This window comes from Camarhynchus parvulus, chromosome 1 (genome assembly GCF_901933205.1).
Source record: "Camarhynchus parvulus chromosome 1, STF_HiC, whole genome shotgun sequence".
NCBI lineage: Eukaryota > Metazoa > Chordata > Aves > Passeriformes > Thraupidae > Camarhynchus > Camarhynchus parvulus.
Window position 1 is genome coordinate 87,003,669 of NC_044571.1, and position 13,735 is coordinate 87,017,403.

The 13,735-nt window shown below is 47.4% G+C and overlaps 1 protein-coding gene across 1 annotated transcript; it reads left to right on the plus strand.

The window, feature by feature from the left end:
• Positions 1-70: 70 nt before the first annotated feature.
• On the plus strand, positions 71-12,748 carry ITFG2 (integrin alpha FG-GAP repeat containing 2). The gene is made up of 12 exons (XM_030967146.1): positions 71-193; positions 1,466-1,561; positions 1,996-2,037; positions 2,891-3,068; positions 3,372-3,511; positions 3,924-4,072; positions 5,134-5,228; positions 6,991-7,041; positions 7,494-7,585; positions 8,094-8,211; positions 8,798-8,971; positions 9,119-12,748. Exons 1-12 carry the CDS (start codon positions 98-100, stop codon positions 9,259-9,261), a joined length of 1,374 nt encoding a protein of 457 aa, XP_030823006.1. The 5' UTR covers positions 71-97; the 3' UTR covers positions 9,262-12,748.
• The last annotated feature ends 987 nt before the right edge of the window (positions 12,749-13,735 follow it).

Below are 13,735 nucleotides of genomic sequence, written 5' to 3' on the forward strand. Positions count from 1 at the left end.
GAGCGCGGTGTTGCGGGCAGCGGGCGGGCCCTGCGGCCGCCCCGCCCCGCGCTCCGCCGTGCCCGGGCCCGCGCAGCCTCGGCCCGGCCCTGCCGCCATGCGCTCCGTCAGCTACGTGCAGTGCGTGGCGCTGGACTTCGCCGGCAGCCTCTTCCCGCACGCCATCTGCCTCGGGGACGCCGACAACGACACGGTCCGAGCCCGGAGACCGGGGTGGGGCCGGCTGGGGCCGCCTCGGTGACGGGGCCAGCCCAGGGGTGGGGGGAAGCACCGAGCGGCCTGTGCGGCCCCGGGGCGGGTGCCGGGAGGAGCTTCCGGCCCTGGGGACGCACACGGGCCTTGGCGGGTGCCCGGTCAGAGCCCTCAGGAGTGCCCCTGCAAAGGGAATGTTTGCTGGGCTGCAGCGGGTCAGGGCTTCCCTGGCCATTGCCGTGCCCTGGGTGGTGCGCAGCCTGAGGGGAGCTTCGCTTCTGCTTCATAGACACTCACCTGTCACAGCGGTGGGGATGCGGTGGTGCTCCGCTGGGCACAGCAGAGCACAAACAGGGCAGAGCCAAGTCTCGGTGTCTCTTGACCCGTGTGATGAGGGATTGGGAATGTTGCTGTCAGCCCCTGAAATGGTTGGTGTGCATTTAGAGCGTGCATTGAGAGTGTTGCTGTCAGCCCCTGAAATGGCTGGTTTTCAATTGTCTGTAGCCAGGAAGAGCTTAGCTTAGCCAGCTACATGTCAGCTGTTTCTCCTCAACAGTCAAGGCATTTTACAGCCTTATCCTGGAAAGTGTCATGGCTAGCAATGCAGCAGATGATTAGAGATTTCCCCATAAAAAGTTGTTCTGTAGGGTAAGGTGTGCAGGGGGTTATGAAATGCACACCATTTAAATACAAAGAAGCATGATGCAGGAGATGGGATAATGGGAGTAGGCTCATCAGCATGGGTGGTTGGTGATTTTAGAAATCTTCTTTTTAGAAATCTTCTTTAAAGAAATAATCACCATTCTGAAATCCCTTTACCTCTTCAACAGTGAGATTCAACATCCAGTGTAAATCTGTTGTGTTCTTGCACTCTCTTCCTGGATGGTTGTGTTTTTGTCATTGCCATCATCTTCCTTAGGTGATTCAAGTCAATCTAGATTGAAAGATGGAAGATGGAGTAATGATGATTGTTTTAACATCCAAACATGATGTTAAAACAGTCCGTGAAAACACAGCTCTGAAACAATGAGTGGAGAAGCAGTGTATAATATGATGTTACTCTAAGGAGCCATTCTCCATCTCTTTTATCTGCAGGAATAAAATTAGGGCTTTTATATTTTCCCAGACCTTCCATATTGATTCAAGATTGTCTCTTTAACTCATTTGGTTTTGCTGCTTCTTCCTACAGAGTGATTTTTAGACACGAATTCTGAAATTTTTACTGTTAATGTAATTGTGGATTTCTCCCTACTAACCCAATTTTCTTGTACAGCTGAATGAACTTGTGGTGGGAGACACCAATGGAAAGCTCTATGTTTACAAGAATGATGACAGCAAGCCCTGGGCTGTGCGATCTTGCCAAGGAATGGTCAGTTCTTGACAAATTTTCTAAATGGTTGGGCCTTTTGGTGTATATGCAGCCAGCTATCCTTGTCCTTTGCCTAGGAATGTGTAGGCTGGAGAGGAATGGTAGCCAGAACTGATTCTGATGTCTTCCATGTAATTATCCAAGACCCCACTTTTGCCTACAGCCCCTTGGGCTGGAAGTGATGAGCAAATTAATGGACAAACATACAAACTGGGCTTCTGTCCCACCTTTGCCCTGCTCTGTGCACTGTGGGGTTTGCCCCAGGCTCTGGCCAGTTGTGTTTCTGTCCCTTGACTCTGCTGTCCTTGTCCTTCAAAAGGCTGTTAGGAGTTCAAGAGATTCTTTATGGGAGAGGAGGGGGTAGGGTAGAGGTGTATCCCAGGGTGCTGGGTTGGGTTGTCTTTTCTCATGGATGGCCTTGTTTTCTTTTGCAGCTCACATGTGTCCGTGTGGGAGATGTGTGCAATAAAGGAAAGGTGAGAGGAGCCAAACTCTTCCCAGCTGTGTCTGTAGGGCATGTGGGAAGTGTTCTGGAGATTAGGGTCGTGTCATCTGCTGAGTGTGACAGAGGAGGACTGATTGCAGGTGCTGTCTCTCCAGGGTTTGCCTTTTGCTCATGGAGTTTTAGCACCACTGTTTTTAAACTGTTCCTCTGTGTATGTGTAACTGTATTTTTCTGTGAGCCTTATGTGGGTTTTAGAGAGCAAGGAAATCCATCCTATCTTCAGAGAGCCCTTTTGATTTCTATGTGCCCTTGTGAGAGCACCACAAGGCTTTGGTGGTTTAAGGGTTGCTCCTTTTGCTCAGTGGCTTTTGCCTTTCTTGGGCTGATATCTGCTATGGGCCGTGGTCCTTCTGCCACTTGGCTGTGTGCATTTAAGGTCATCTAAACAAGACTGAGACATGGAATAGTCTGGACTCCCAAGCAAATTCCACTGGGTCTACTATGACTCCTTTTGTTGGATTGCTGTTTCTGGGGGTTAAGCCAGGACCAATATGTCCAAAGGTCCCAGTTCAGGCACCCTGCCTGAAACACTGTAGCTGTGTTTCCTCTAGTGGGGAGCAGAGCTGACGTGGGCATTGAGAAAGCCACACATTGTTTGAGGATTGCACACATATCCACTTGATACTGTAGTCTGACAAAGATGAGCCGGAAGTTTGGACCCTGCCAGTAGCAGAGAAGTTCATGTGCTGGCCAAGAACCTCCTGTTCTGTGGCAATCATTGATGTTGATCGATCTACTCTTGTGTCTTCCTTTGCCCTGCTGTCCCACAGCTTCTGCAGCTTTTAAAAGAGGAAGAATTAAAAGGTTTTTCTTTTCCCTCACAGAATTTCGTGGTGGCAGTGAGTGCAGAAGGCTGGTTTCATCTTTTTGACCTGACTTCTCTGAATTCAAAACACCCAGATGCTTCAGGCCACCATGAGCTGGCAGGGGCAGAAGAGCAGAAGCCAGTGTTCAAGCAGCACATTCCTGCCAACACCAAGGTCATGCTCATCAATGACGTTGGTGAGCCACAGAGCTGGGGTGGGAATGCAGGGTGAAGGGGTTTGTGTGTGAGGCAGTGGGGAGAGAAGGTGGGGGGGACTTGCAGAAGGAAATTACTGTCTCGCTGAAACAGACGCTCCAACGAACCACAGCCAAGTCATGGAAGAGAGAAACAAGAACTTCAGAATTTTTCTGAGGTGCAAGCTTTCATTAAATGGTTGGGGTCCTCAGGGATGCTAACTATAGAAACCAGCAGAGTGGTTTCTGCATTTTTGGGCTCTTAGGGCTTGAGAGAGTCCAACTGACTTTTGCTTTTCCCTGCAGATGGAGATGGGAAGTGTGAGTTGGTTGTGGGTTACACTGACAGGGTGGTCCGTGCCTTTCGCTGGGAGGACTCATCAGAGAACCCAGACCATGTCTCTGGGCAGCTGATCCTGTTGAAGAAATGGCTTCTAGAAGGTCAGGTAAGGAAAAAGGATGTTCACAGCAGTACTTGTCATACAGTCTTCAAGAGGTGGCGTTCTCAAGAGAAGAAGCACAGAATCTCAGTCCTATGAACAAAACAATTGTCATGTCAACGGCTTGCAAGGAGATTTGCCCAGTGATTTTTCTGTACAGCTGGGAGTTGGTCTGAGAAGAAGTTGCTTTTGCCTGATGGGAGAGCATTAGTGGGAAGTACTTGTGTTGTTTTAAAGTGGCTTTAGGTAGGGAACCAACCTTTTGCTGAACTTGGATGTTTTGCTTCCAGCTGAATTTGTTCAGCTGCCGCTCAGCTCTATCAGAAGACTTGCCACATTCAAATTTAGTTGCAGGGAGCACTGTAAACCTTTTGGAGTTCTTGACTTGGATATCCGTGTTTTTCCTCTGCTACTGTAGGTGGACAGCCTATCTGTGAACCCAGGCCCTGATGGCTCACCAGAGCTGATGGTGTCACAGCCAGGCTGTGGCTATGCCATCCTGCTGTGCACCTGGGACACGGAGCAGCAGGACGCAGCTGCGGGAAGGGATGGATCTGCCCCAAGCAGGTGAGGGTGTTCCTGCAGAGGTACTTGGGCACTTGCCACTGTGGATGCCTGTTTAGAGGGCGTGCCATCATATCACTGTTGCAAAGCAGGGGGTGCTGTCACTGTCCTTGCTTCAGTGGCCTGCTGTGCTGCTGGCACCTCATCACTTAAACCCACCTACACCCAAGCTTCATGAACACTCTTCATGTCTCTCTCACAAAGATGAATACTGCTGCTTTCCTTGTATCCCACTCTCTTCTTGAATTGGGCAAGGAGAGTGGCAAAACCAGCTCCCTGAGGGTTCCTCACTACCGGGAGCTAAGGTAGGGAAGTGAGTAACCTAGATTTCCAGAGAAAGGTCATCAGATTGCAGGGTAACAGCTGAGAGACTGGGCCAAACCAAATACACCTGAAGCCCAGGATAAAACTGGGCTCATTCTCTTGTTTTCTGCAGATGAGGCAATTGGAAGTTTTCCTTATGAGACCCCTGGCAGCCAGTGCTGTAAATCACAACCACAGCAACCAGGATGAGTAGTGAGGTGCTGGAAGGACCTTGGTGGGGAATTTGGGTGCTTCTGTGGTGTTCTGTGAGACTTCAAGGCAGACAGAAAAAACTGCAGCAGGAGAGGACCTAGGCAAGTCTCCCTGATGTCTTGGAGAACTCAGTGGAATGGTACCTGTTAGCCAGAAGCAGGCCCAGATGTAGTCTGTCACCAACCTCTTCAGTCTGGGCAGATACTTGGTGAGAGAAAAGCAGCCAGGCTTTTGTAACAGTAATGACAAAAACTGTCCTTTTTTTCCATCATTGGAATACAGGCCTTACTGATTTTTTGGGGGGGTCTTTTGAGCTCTCTTTTTTTTTTTTTAATGCATGAAATCATTCTGGGTTTGTGTTTTTAAAAATTGGTATATTTCTTTAATACCTGGGGTGGTATGCATTTTCTTCCTTTACCATTAAAGGGCTCAACCTGTTCACAAACTGTGGCACTGTCTGGATTTGTAGAGCTGCTCCTGAAATTGTTCTGAGACAGTCCCAGGTGTGGTTCCTTAACTTTTCCCTGTTGTCTTTTGCTTTTCCCCAGTGAGGCCCCTGTTCGAGATGTGATTCTACACCAAACATCTGGGCGGATTCACAACAAGAATGTCTCCACTCATCTCATTGGTAGCATTGCCCGAGGTGAGAGATCAGCAGCTTGGGATTTCCAGCCCAGCAGTTGCCCCTGATGGTTTTTCAGCACAGAATGAAATCAAATTTCCTGTGGTAGGAAAAAAAACTGTGAGAGGCAGCTGCAAGAACACAGGGATCTCAGCCTCTCTTAGCCAGCTCTCAAAGAAAGACAGTTGGATATTTGCATGTGAGCTTTTTATAGCCTTTGTCCTTCCCTGGGTAGCCCTTATCCTTCACTCAGCACAAGAGTTTTTCTGCAGCCTCTGCTGACCTGCATTTAAGTCAGTTTGAATGGCTGCCATGCTATGCTCCTACAGATGTCCTTGATCCTTGCTTCTGCATGGCTGCAGCTTATGACTCCTTATTTCCTAGATGCATCTCTTCCTTCCCACAGCCTCATCTTCATTCTTGCTTTTCAGCATTTGAATCTCAGTTCCTGGTGGCTCTGTGCTGCTCCTTCTTCTCCTGTGCAGCTCCAACCTCTCCATAGCTGCTTTCATATTTAATCTATATCATTGTCCTCTGTTTTTTTCCACTGTGTTGTGTTCAGGTCTCTTATCTAAGATCTGCACAGCTGCCAGCTTCTCTCAGCCCAGACACACTGCTCTTGTGTCCAGACTTTTCTTGCACACTGCCACTGCTTCCCTCCTGTAACTCCTGTAACTTTCCTTCTGTAACTCCTGAACTCTCCTTTGGTACCTATGGAGAATAAGCTTTCACTCCCCCTTGGGCATAATAGAAGGCAGAAAACTCCCAGCAGAGATCGCTTGCTCTTGTATTGCTCTGCCCAAGTATTGCGTCCTGCAGTGCTGTCTGAGAGTGATTCAGCCTGTCCAGTGTAATTAGAGGTTGTGGACAAGAGCAATCCTCTGGACCCACCCTCTTCAGCGTTCCTCAGAGGACCTTTCCTGCCCAGTTCCTAAGCTTGTCATGTTTTCAGCATCTCTGATGCTGCTGTGAGCATCATGGTCAACAGAGCATGAAATCAATTATTTCACTGCATATGAAGCCTTACATCTATTGAGGGATGTCTGTGAAAAATGAAGGCACACAGAATTAGGGATGAAGAGCAGGCTGTGAAAAAGCCCACTGATGGTGGACCATCAATAAAGGAACAGCTGAAGAGTGCCATGCTGACCAGTTTCCAAGGGGGGCACAGCAGATCTCTTCAGTCAGAGCCTGTCTGGGTGCTTATCACTAGGGGCAGTTAAGCACCCAACCAGCTGGCTTTGCTTTAGGCTGATCTGCAGAAAGGGGGTGGTTTGCAGCCTGGGAGTGTGCAGGGGCTGTAGTTTGAAGCTGTCTATGGGCACTGGAGGTAGGCTCATGTTGTTAACCTACTCTGGGGAAACTGCCTGCTTGCTTTCAGCTCTGCTGGCTTGCCCCTGACTGCCAGGTTTCCTGGGTTCCTCCTCAGGGAGCCAGTGCCTCTCCTACATTGTCACTGAAAGGGTTAAATGCAGCTTCCATTGAATACTGCTCTAGTCCTCTCTCTGAGAGTGTCGTATTTTTAAAACTTGACCTTGCATGTCTTTTCTTTTTTTAGTAGCTAGGTAGAGAGTTTACTGAAGGGATGAAACAGCCCAGTGGTCAGGGAACTCTCCTCTTCAGATTTAATTAGTGACATTTGTCACCGCTGTCCACAACTGGGCAAGGAAAGGAGGCAGCATGGATCAGCTTGGTTTGGATCTTTTTTATTGTTTTCAGGAGAGGGAGGGCATGATGTTTACAAAATGGCATCAACACCAGTAATTTTCTTTTGCACTTACAGGCTCCAGTGAGAATAGTGGCTCAGGTCTCTTTGCCCTCTGTACTCTGGATGGTAAGTCCTGCCAGTGTCCTGGAAGAACTGTTGGACAGCCAAGGCATGTCACTAATTGAAAGTAGGGATCCAGGGGCTCAGTGCTTTTGATTTTTAAAAGAAAGGGAGACTGGGCTTCAGAAACCCTTCAAGGGTCAGGCAAGAGAATGTGATTCCAAGACTCCTTCTGCTGACATATTTTATATGAGGGCACTGTGAGGATAGATGATTGTTTATGTTCCACTCTGTCATGGCCAGTGCCCCCTGGCCAGTGCTGCTTCAATATATCTGCATAATGGGGGCCTGGTAGGTGGGGTCAAGTGTCCACTATGGATTTAGCAGCCGACTCCATGCCTGTGCTATTAGCAGCTAACTCTCAGCAACCCTGAGCGTTGAAGGAGTAGGGCCTAGCATTAGCAAGCATCTTGCTCTCTTTTGTTGTTTCCAAGACAGTTGTTTTTTTCTTTCTTCAGGAACACTAAAACTAATGGAGGGAGCAGACAAGCTGCTCTGGTCTGTTCAGGTTGATCACCAGCTCTTTGCTCTGGAAAAGCTGGATGTTACAGTGAGTATCTGAGTAAGGCTGGGAGAGATGAAGACAAAAACTCAGCATGGCTTTGTGTATATGAACTTAGGAAGGGCAGAAGGAGTATGACTCAGTTGGAAAAGGCTGAGATTATCTCGGGATGACACAGAGTGTTCTGGCTGTAGTAGTACATTCTGCACTCAGGTCAGTCTGCCCAGCTGCAAGAGGTTGAGAGCTGTGTCTGCCAGTTAGATCCAGCATCCATTTATCCATTCATAAACTTTTGTCCTCCAGCTGTTCTTCGATCTTACTGCAAAGCTGAATGGTTTTGCTCGCTGCTAATACCCTGATTGTCTAAAAGCTCTTACAGTATGTAAGGATTGCCGTATAGAAGAGAGATGAACTCCAAGTGCAGAATAGCTGGATGAGATGTCCAGAAGTGACATCTGGACATTAGTGTTGTGACTCTGAACCAGCAAGAAAGATTCTTGGCTGTCCCTGGGAGTAGGTGACACCTGTGTAACACTCAGTGCTCTGGTTCCTGCAGGGCAATGGGCATGAGGAGGTGGTTGCGTGTGCGTGGGACGGGCAGACGTACATCATCGACCACAATCGCACTGTGGCCAGATTCCAAGCAGATGAGAACGTCAGTGCCTTCTGTGCAGGTGGGAAGCCTGACTGCAAAGCCAGCCCTCACAGCGTTTTCCCCTCGAAGCTACTGCTCCCATCTAGGAAACCCAGAATCCTTTGTCTGCCTGCAGTGGGGAATAATTTCCCTGTGTGCATATTGCAGAAGGCCCAGATAGTCTTTCCTCTGGTGGCATCTGGGAAAAGTAGCCATGAGAGAAAGTGATGCTGAGACTTGTCCATGGTGGCTTAGGGTTTTTTCCTTGTCCTTTTTGGAGGTGCTACAGTGGTCGCTTGTCCTCCACCCTGCTTTTTTAATTTGCAGACTTCTAAGCTGTTCTTAAGTGGAGATAAGGAGCCCATGAAACCAGCCTGAGCTTTGGCTCTGCTCAGTCCATTCTCTCAGACCTGCAAGAAGCAGCTTGCAAATCCGCAAGCTTCATGCAGTTCGGAGACAGCTTCTTGGATTGTCTCAAAGAGACTTTGTAGACCCAGGCCCATGTCTCTGCCCAGGTGCTTGCTATTTTCTGGTAACAGCTTTGGTACCTCATCATGAAATGTCAATTATTTCCTTTCTCTTTCCTTTTGGAAGTAGTCAGATCTCCACACTTCTGCTTTCTGCAGGCCTCTATGCATGCAAAGAAGGAAGCAACAGTCCCTGCCTTGTTTATGTCAGCTTCAGCCAGAAGATCTACATCTACTGGGATGTGCAGCTGGAGAGAATGGAGTCCACCAACCTGTTGAAAATCCTGGATGGTGACCCAGAGTTTGAAAGTCTCCTGCAGCAGCTGGATGTAGGTGAGTGCAGAAAGAACAGAGGACATACAGAAAGTAAGAGGATGAGATGGCAGATGATGTGCTGGAAACCAGAGTATTTCTTGAGAAAGAGACTTTCACACTGCCTGGTGAAAATGCCTAACAACCGGTTTTCTCTCTTCTCCTTAGACAAAAACGATGTTGATGCTGTCAGAAACCTGATTCACAAAACACTCTATTTTCCTGAGAAATACCATCTCAGCAGCCCCTCGCAGGATCCTGCTGGAACAGATTCTTCTGCCCACTGCAGTGGCATCCAGGACCCCTTATAACAAGAAGGCTGACATCTTCAATGCCAGCACAAGCTCGTCTGCAGCTGGAATTAGGCATCTGATGAAGATGACTGTTCTTTCCCTGTCTTGTGAAAACTTCCAAACAGGAAATGGTCTACAGGCTGTGAAGGGATGTTCTTGGCTGTAGGCTTGCCTGTATATGGTGGGTTGGTTTGCCTTTAGATGAGGCAGCTACAAGAACAGAAAGGGCCAAGGATCCTGCACATAGGCCTTCTGTTGCCAGTTTCCATAATCCTCATTAACTAAAGTGCTCCACTGGTCACTGTGAAGGAACAGTGAGGTCACAGATGGAGAGAACAGCTGAGCCAAGTCCCCATTTTGACCTATTCTTAGAAGTACTTCAGTGAATATTTGTGAGTTCTTAGGAGGATCACGGTGCAGGAAGTGGAGATGGTGGAACCGAGTTAGGGTGCAGGCATGGGCCTTCTCTCCCACTTAGGTGTATTTAAAGTAGAGCCATGCATTGTTTGTCTTTGCTTTGCTACTGCTCTTCTGCCAAGCATTTTATCACAAATCACCTGTTCTGCTTAGCTGGAGATATGCACAACTTGCACTAATGAGTTGTGGAGAGATAGCAGCTCCAGCAAACCCAGCCCTGGTCAGGAGTCATTGCTTGTCTCCATCTTCTTGGGCAGGGTGATTCCAGAGAGGGCTGTGACTTAAAGCAGCTGTGAAGTGGTCAGTAAGACCAGTCTGACTTAAGTGTGGATCTGTGGTGCTATGAGAGCCTGGCCATCCAACAATAAACAGTGGAAATGCCACTCTTGCCTCTTGTTGTGGAGAGCGTCATGCTTTGAGTCCTGCACAGCTGAAAGAGGTGGGCTGGAAGTGATGTCCCGCTGGCTGGCATGAGGAATCTGGTAAAGGGGAGCGCATTTGCAAAAGCCCAGGCAGGAGCCTTTCCACATGCTGTTGTTGCTGTGCTTTTCCCTCTCTTAGCTTGTCTCTTGCCTAACTCAGCTTGTTAGGAAAGGGGCAGCAGCCTACCTACTGGCTTGCATCGATTATCCCCTCTCACTTGTGTGCTGTTTTATTGGACATGTGTGATGGATGGAGGTGTCCCTTCGCCCTTTCAGCAGCCTGAGTCACAGCAAATACAATTCAGTGATCTGGAGCAAGTGGCAGCATTTAAAGATCCTGCAGGCAGTTGAAAACCTGCTGTGCTTTATTCTGCAAAATATCCAAGGGCAGCCCTAACTGGGAGAAAGTGCTTTGTATAGAGAAAAGGAGTGTCTTGCCCTTGGGTGAAAGTAACTATTGCTGAAGCAGCCCTGTGTGGTAGAAGGGCAGAATCTTTACAATAATAAGCCTTAGCTGTTCTTTGCAGTTTCCCTCTGTAGATTTATATAAGCTTTTCAGAGGACAGTGCTGTTCTCTGCGTTTGGTGGCAGTGGAAGTTGGAGCATGGAGCAGTGAAATGGTGTGACCTGCTCTGTACCTGCCAGCTTGCTTCTCAGGCTGCTGTATCTTCTGACTCTAACTGCAGTAGAAGTTTCTCTCAATTTTAATGGCCTTGCTGAGAAGCATTTTTAAATGTTCCCCTGTCCTACTAAGTGCTTGTGTAAAACTGAACCCTTCAGGCAGGACCTTTCAAGTAATAATAAAGCTTATTAACAGTGGTGTTGAGAGCAGCAAGGCTGGAGTCTGTGAGTTGTGGAGAGCTGATACCACAGGGACCATCTACTCGTGGGCTAAACAAGGAGTTTGTCTTGAAGCTTGTCAGACCTAGACTGTAACCTCAACAAATTGTCAGCTCTTGTGACACTGAGATGTGCAGCCACCCATCCCAGCAGGAATCATCACCATTGCTTCTGGCAAATAGGGCCTGGCAGGGAAACAGGATGGCCTGCACTCATAACAGAACAACTAAGTGCTGTCCATGCCAAATATAAACCTTTATTAGCAACACCAAATATAAACCTTTATTAGCAACACAAGCGCAAGGGGCGTACAAATGGGTGCATATGGCTGGAACTGTTTTATGCAAAACAAACTTTGCTGTACAGGTTGAATGATTTCCAAGAAAGGAAGGTCAAACTGATCCACTGTTGGACTATTCATTGTTGAGAAAGAATGGGAAATGGTTGCTGAGGAAGAGATGACATTTTTCTAAGAACCATCTTTAAAAGAAAATGGGGCAAAAGCCTTGCAAATATTGTGCAACCCAACCCTCTTTTGCTGGCCTAAGGATAAAATTGCTGTGCAAGCCCAGGCAATGCACACTATCAAAAGCAGAGGTGAGAAAGTACAGACACTACAAAAACATCTGTTCCCCAAAACTTTTCAGCTCTTAAAAACCATTGGAGAGGAAAAATACTAACATCTGAGGGCTTCCCCTGACAGTTTAATACTGCGTGCAGCACATAATAACTTGCAGATGCATTTTGCTCCTGTGCCCCTTGTGCACAAGAGAAAATGATAAGTGTCTACAGAAGAATAAACAACATCTGTACTGTTCCTTGGCCAAAAGATGGCTTTCCTTATTTTTTCCTGCCTTGAACTCCTAAGTGCCAAATACTTCCTGAAGTCTGTTATTCAGGCTACTTCCACTGGCAACAGTTTTTCTGTGAAGTGTCCCATCTTCTCAGGGAAGGCGCCACTTAAGGCTCTGGAGTGATGGAGTTACATTATACTTTCTTTGTAACTAATTGTCTCTTTGTCCTTGCCAGCCCACGCGAGCCACAGAGTTGGAATTAGAAGTGGTTCCTTCCCACACAGCAGAAAATGTTTGCTGTATCCTTCTCTAGCAGATTGGCATAACCTGCTGGTGCTGGGAAACTTTTCAACAGGGCAGCATTTGCAGGACACCTTTGTATGTCCCAGTGCCAGCACACAGCAAGTGAGGAGTCTGACAGTATTCTCAGGCACTGGGGGTATTTGCAGATAAATGATTCATGGCTTTGGTTCTGATGCTCAATTTACTAGCAAAAAAATAAAGGGAGGGGGTTGCCTTTTATTCCTGAGACATAAACCTGCTCTCCACCCCTGCCCTTGTTTTTATGATCTTTCTGCTATAATTTAGTTATTTCTATAACTCTTTGGGTGTATCCTGGCGTGTGCCAGTGGAGTCTCTTGAAAGAAGGATTGAATGCAAATGTAGGTATGTGGCTCCATGGTCTTCAATGCCAGAGCTCACCTGGTGGTAGTGAAAGAAGGATCAAGCCTCTGGGAATATGGATGGCTGCAGCTCCCATTCTGTTCAGAAGCAAGTGACCCCAAGCTCCTGGAAGTGGTCCTGATTATGGCTTTGGCAGAGTGCCTGTTCTCCAGAAGGACACGAGTTCTTCTCCCCACCCCGGGTGTATTGCGCACTGTTCCAGAGATTTGCCATGACAGGTATTTCCCTGCAGACTTTTCCACAGCTGCTGTGCCCACTGTATTAGAAAGCAGCACTGATAGGAACTGACCACCAAGGTGGTTCAAAGAGATTATCCCTAAAATAATAACATTCCATTTTTTATATTGAAGGGACAGGTCTCATCACGAGGAAGCCGGTACTGGACACATACAGGATGTGCCTATGTCCTGCTCTGAGCTGGCACTTTGTACTGAACTTCCTTCTGTATGAAAGTGTTAGCATTTTTGATCCTCAGTGAAAAAGACCTTTAGATTATTCCTTTGTTCCCTTTATCTCCCAAAAGAAATAGAGATGACTGGAATTGAGAGTAGGGAAGTGTATCTGTATAATAGACTTTTCCAAGAGAAACTACAATTAAGACAGTCTTCAGCCTTGCCAGCCCACTCAAAAATTACTTACTGGGCTTCCCAGTGTTGGAAGACTTAACAATGACCATGTTTGTAGATGGGAGTTGAGTTGGCTTCTTTGAGATGTTGTAAGTCCTATTTTACAATCACATTTTAAAGCCAAGACTTCCTTCTTTCACAATGGACGTTGTGCTTCAGATATAATGACACAAAAATGCTTGAGAGAGAAAGAAAAATATCTGTGGGCTAGAATTCAGAATACACAAATGCAGTAACAGTGTGTCATTTTATGCCAAGTAACTTGGGGAGATGAAAACCCACCAGGTGCTGTGTTGGTGAGGAATGCAGGTACTGACCCTGTAGGATTAGGCTGTGATTTAGTGAATGGGTTGAAGTGAGGTGTCTGCCATGGCATCATGACCTGCAGGTTTTTTTTCTGGAAGTTCTGCCTGTAGCAAAGCTTGATGGGGAAGTTCCAAGATAACTGTTGGCAACAGATTCCTCAATGTCTGGACAAAAGAGATGTCTACTGAGTCGATCTGTGTGTTCAACTGACGTGGACGGGAGGAAGGTGAAGAGCATGTCTTCTGCCCTGGAGCTGATTTCAGAGCAGAGAAAAGAACTCACACTGATTTAGTGCTTTCTTGGAAACATCCTATCTGTGACTGAGAATTTATACACACAGTTGTTAGCAACAAAGAGGAAAGGCTGGCAAAATTGTGGCACAATGTGAGAGTGTATTAGCAAC

What these genes read in the sequence shown, in the direction of transcription:
- ITFG2 (XM_030967146.1), top strand. Translation starts at nt 98, where the DNA reads ATGCGCTCCGTCAGCTACGTGCAGTGCGTGGCGCTGGACTTCGCCGGC. An exon ending in ATGTGTGCAATAAAGGAAAG is followed by an intron (nt 2,038 to 2,890) that starts GTGAGAGGAGCC and finishes TTTCCCTCACAG; the next exon opens with AATTTCGTGGTGGCAGTGAG. An exon ending in CGTCAGTGCCTTCTGTGCAG is followed by an intron (nt 8,212 to 8,797) that starts GTGGGAAGCCTG and finishes TGCTTTCTGCAG; the next exon opens with GCCTCTATGCATGCAAAGAA.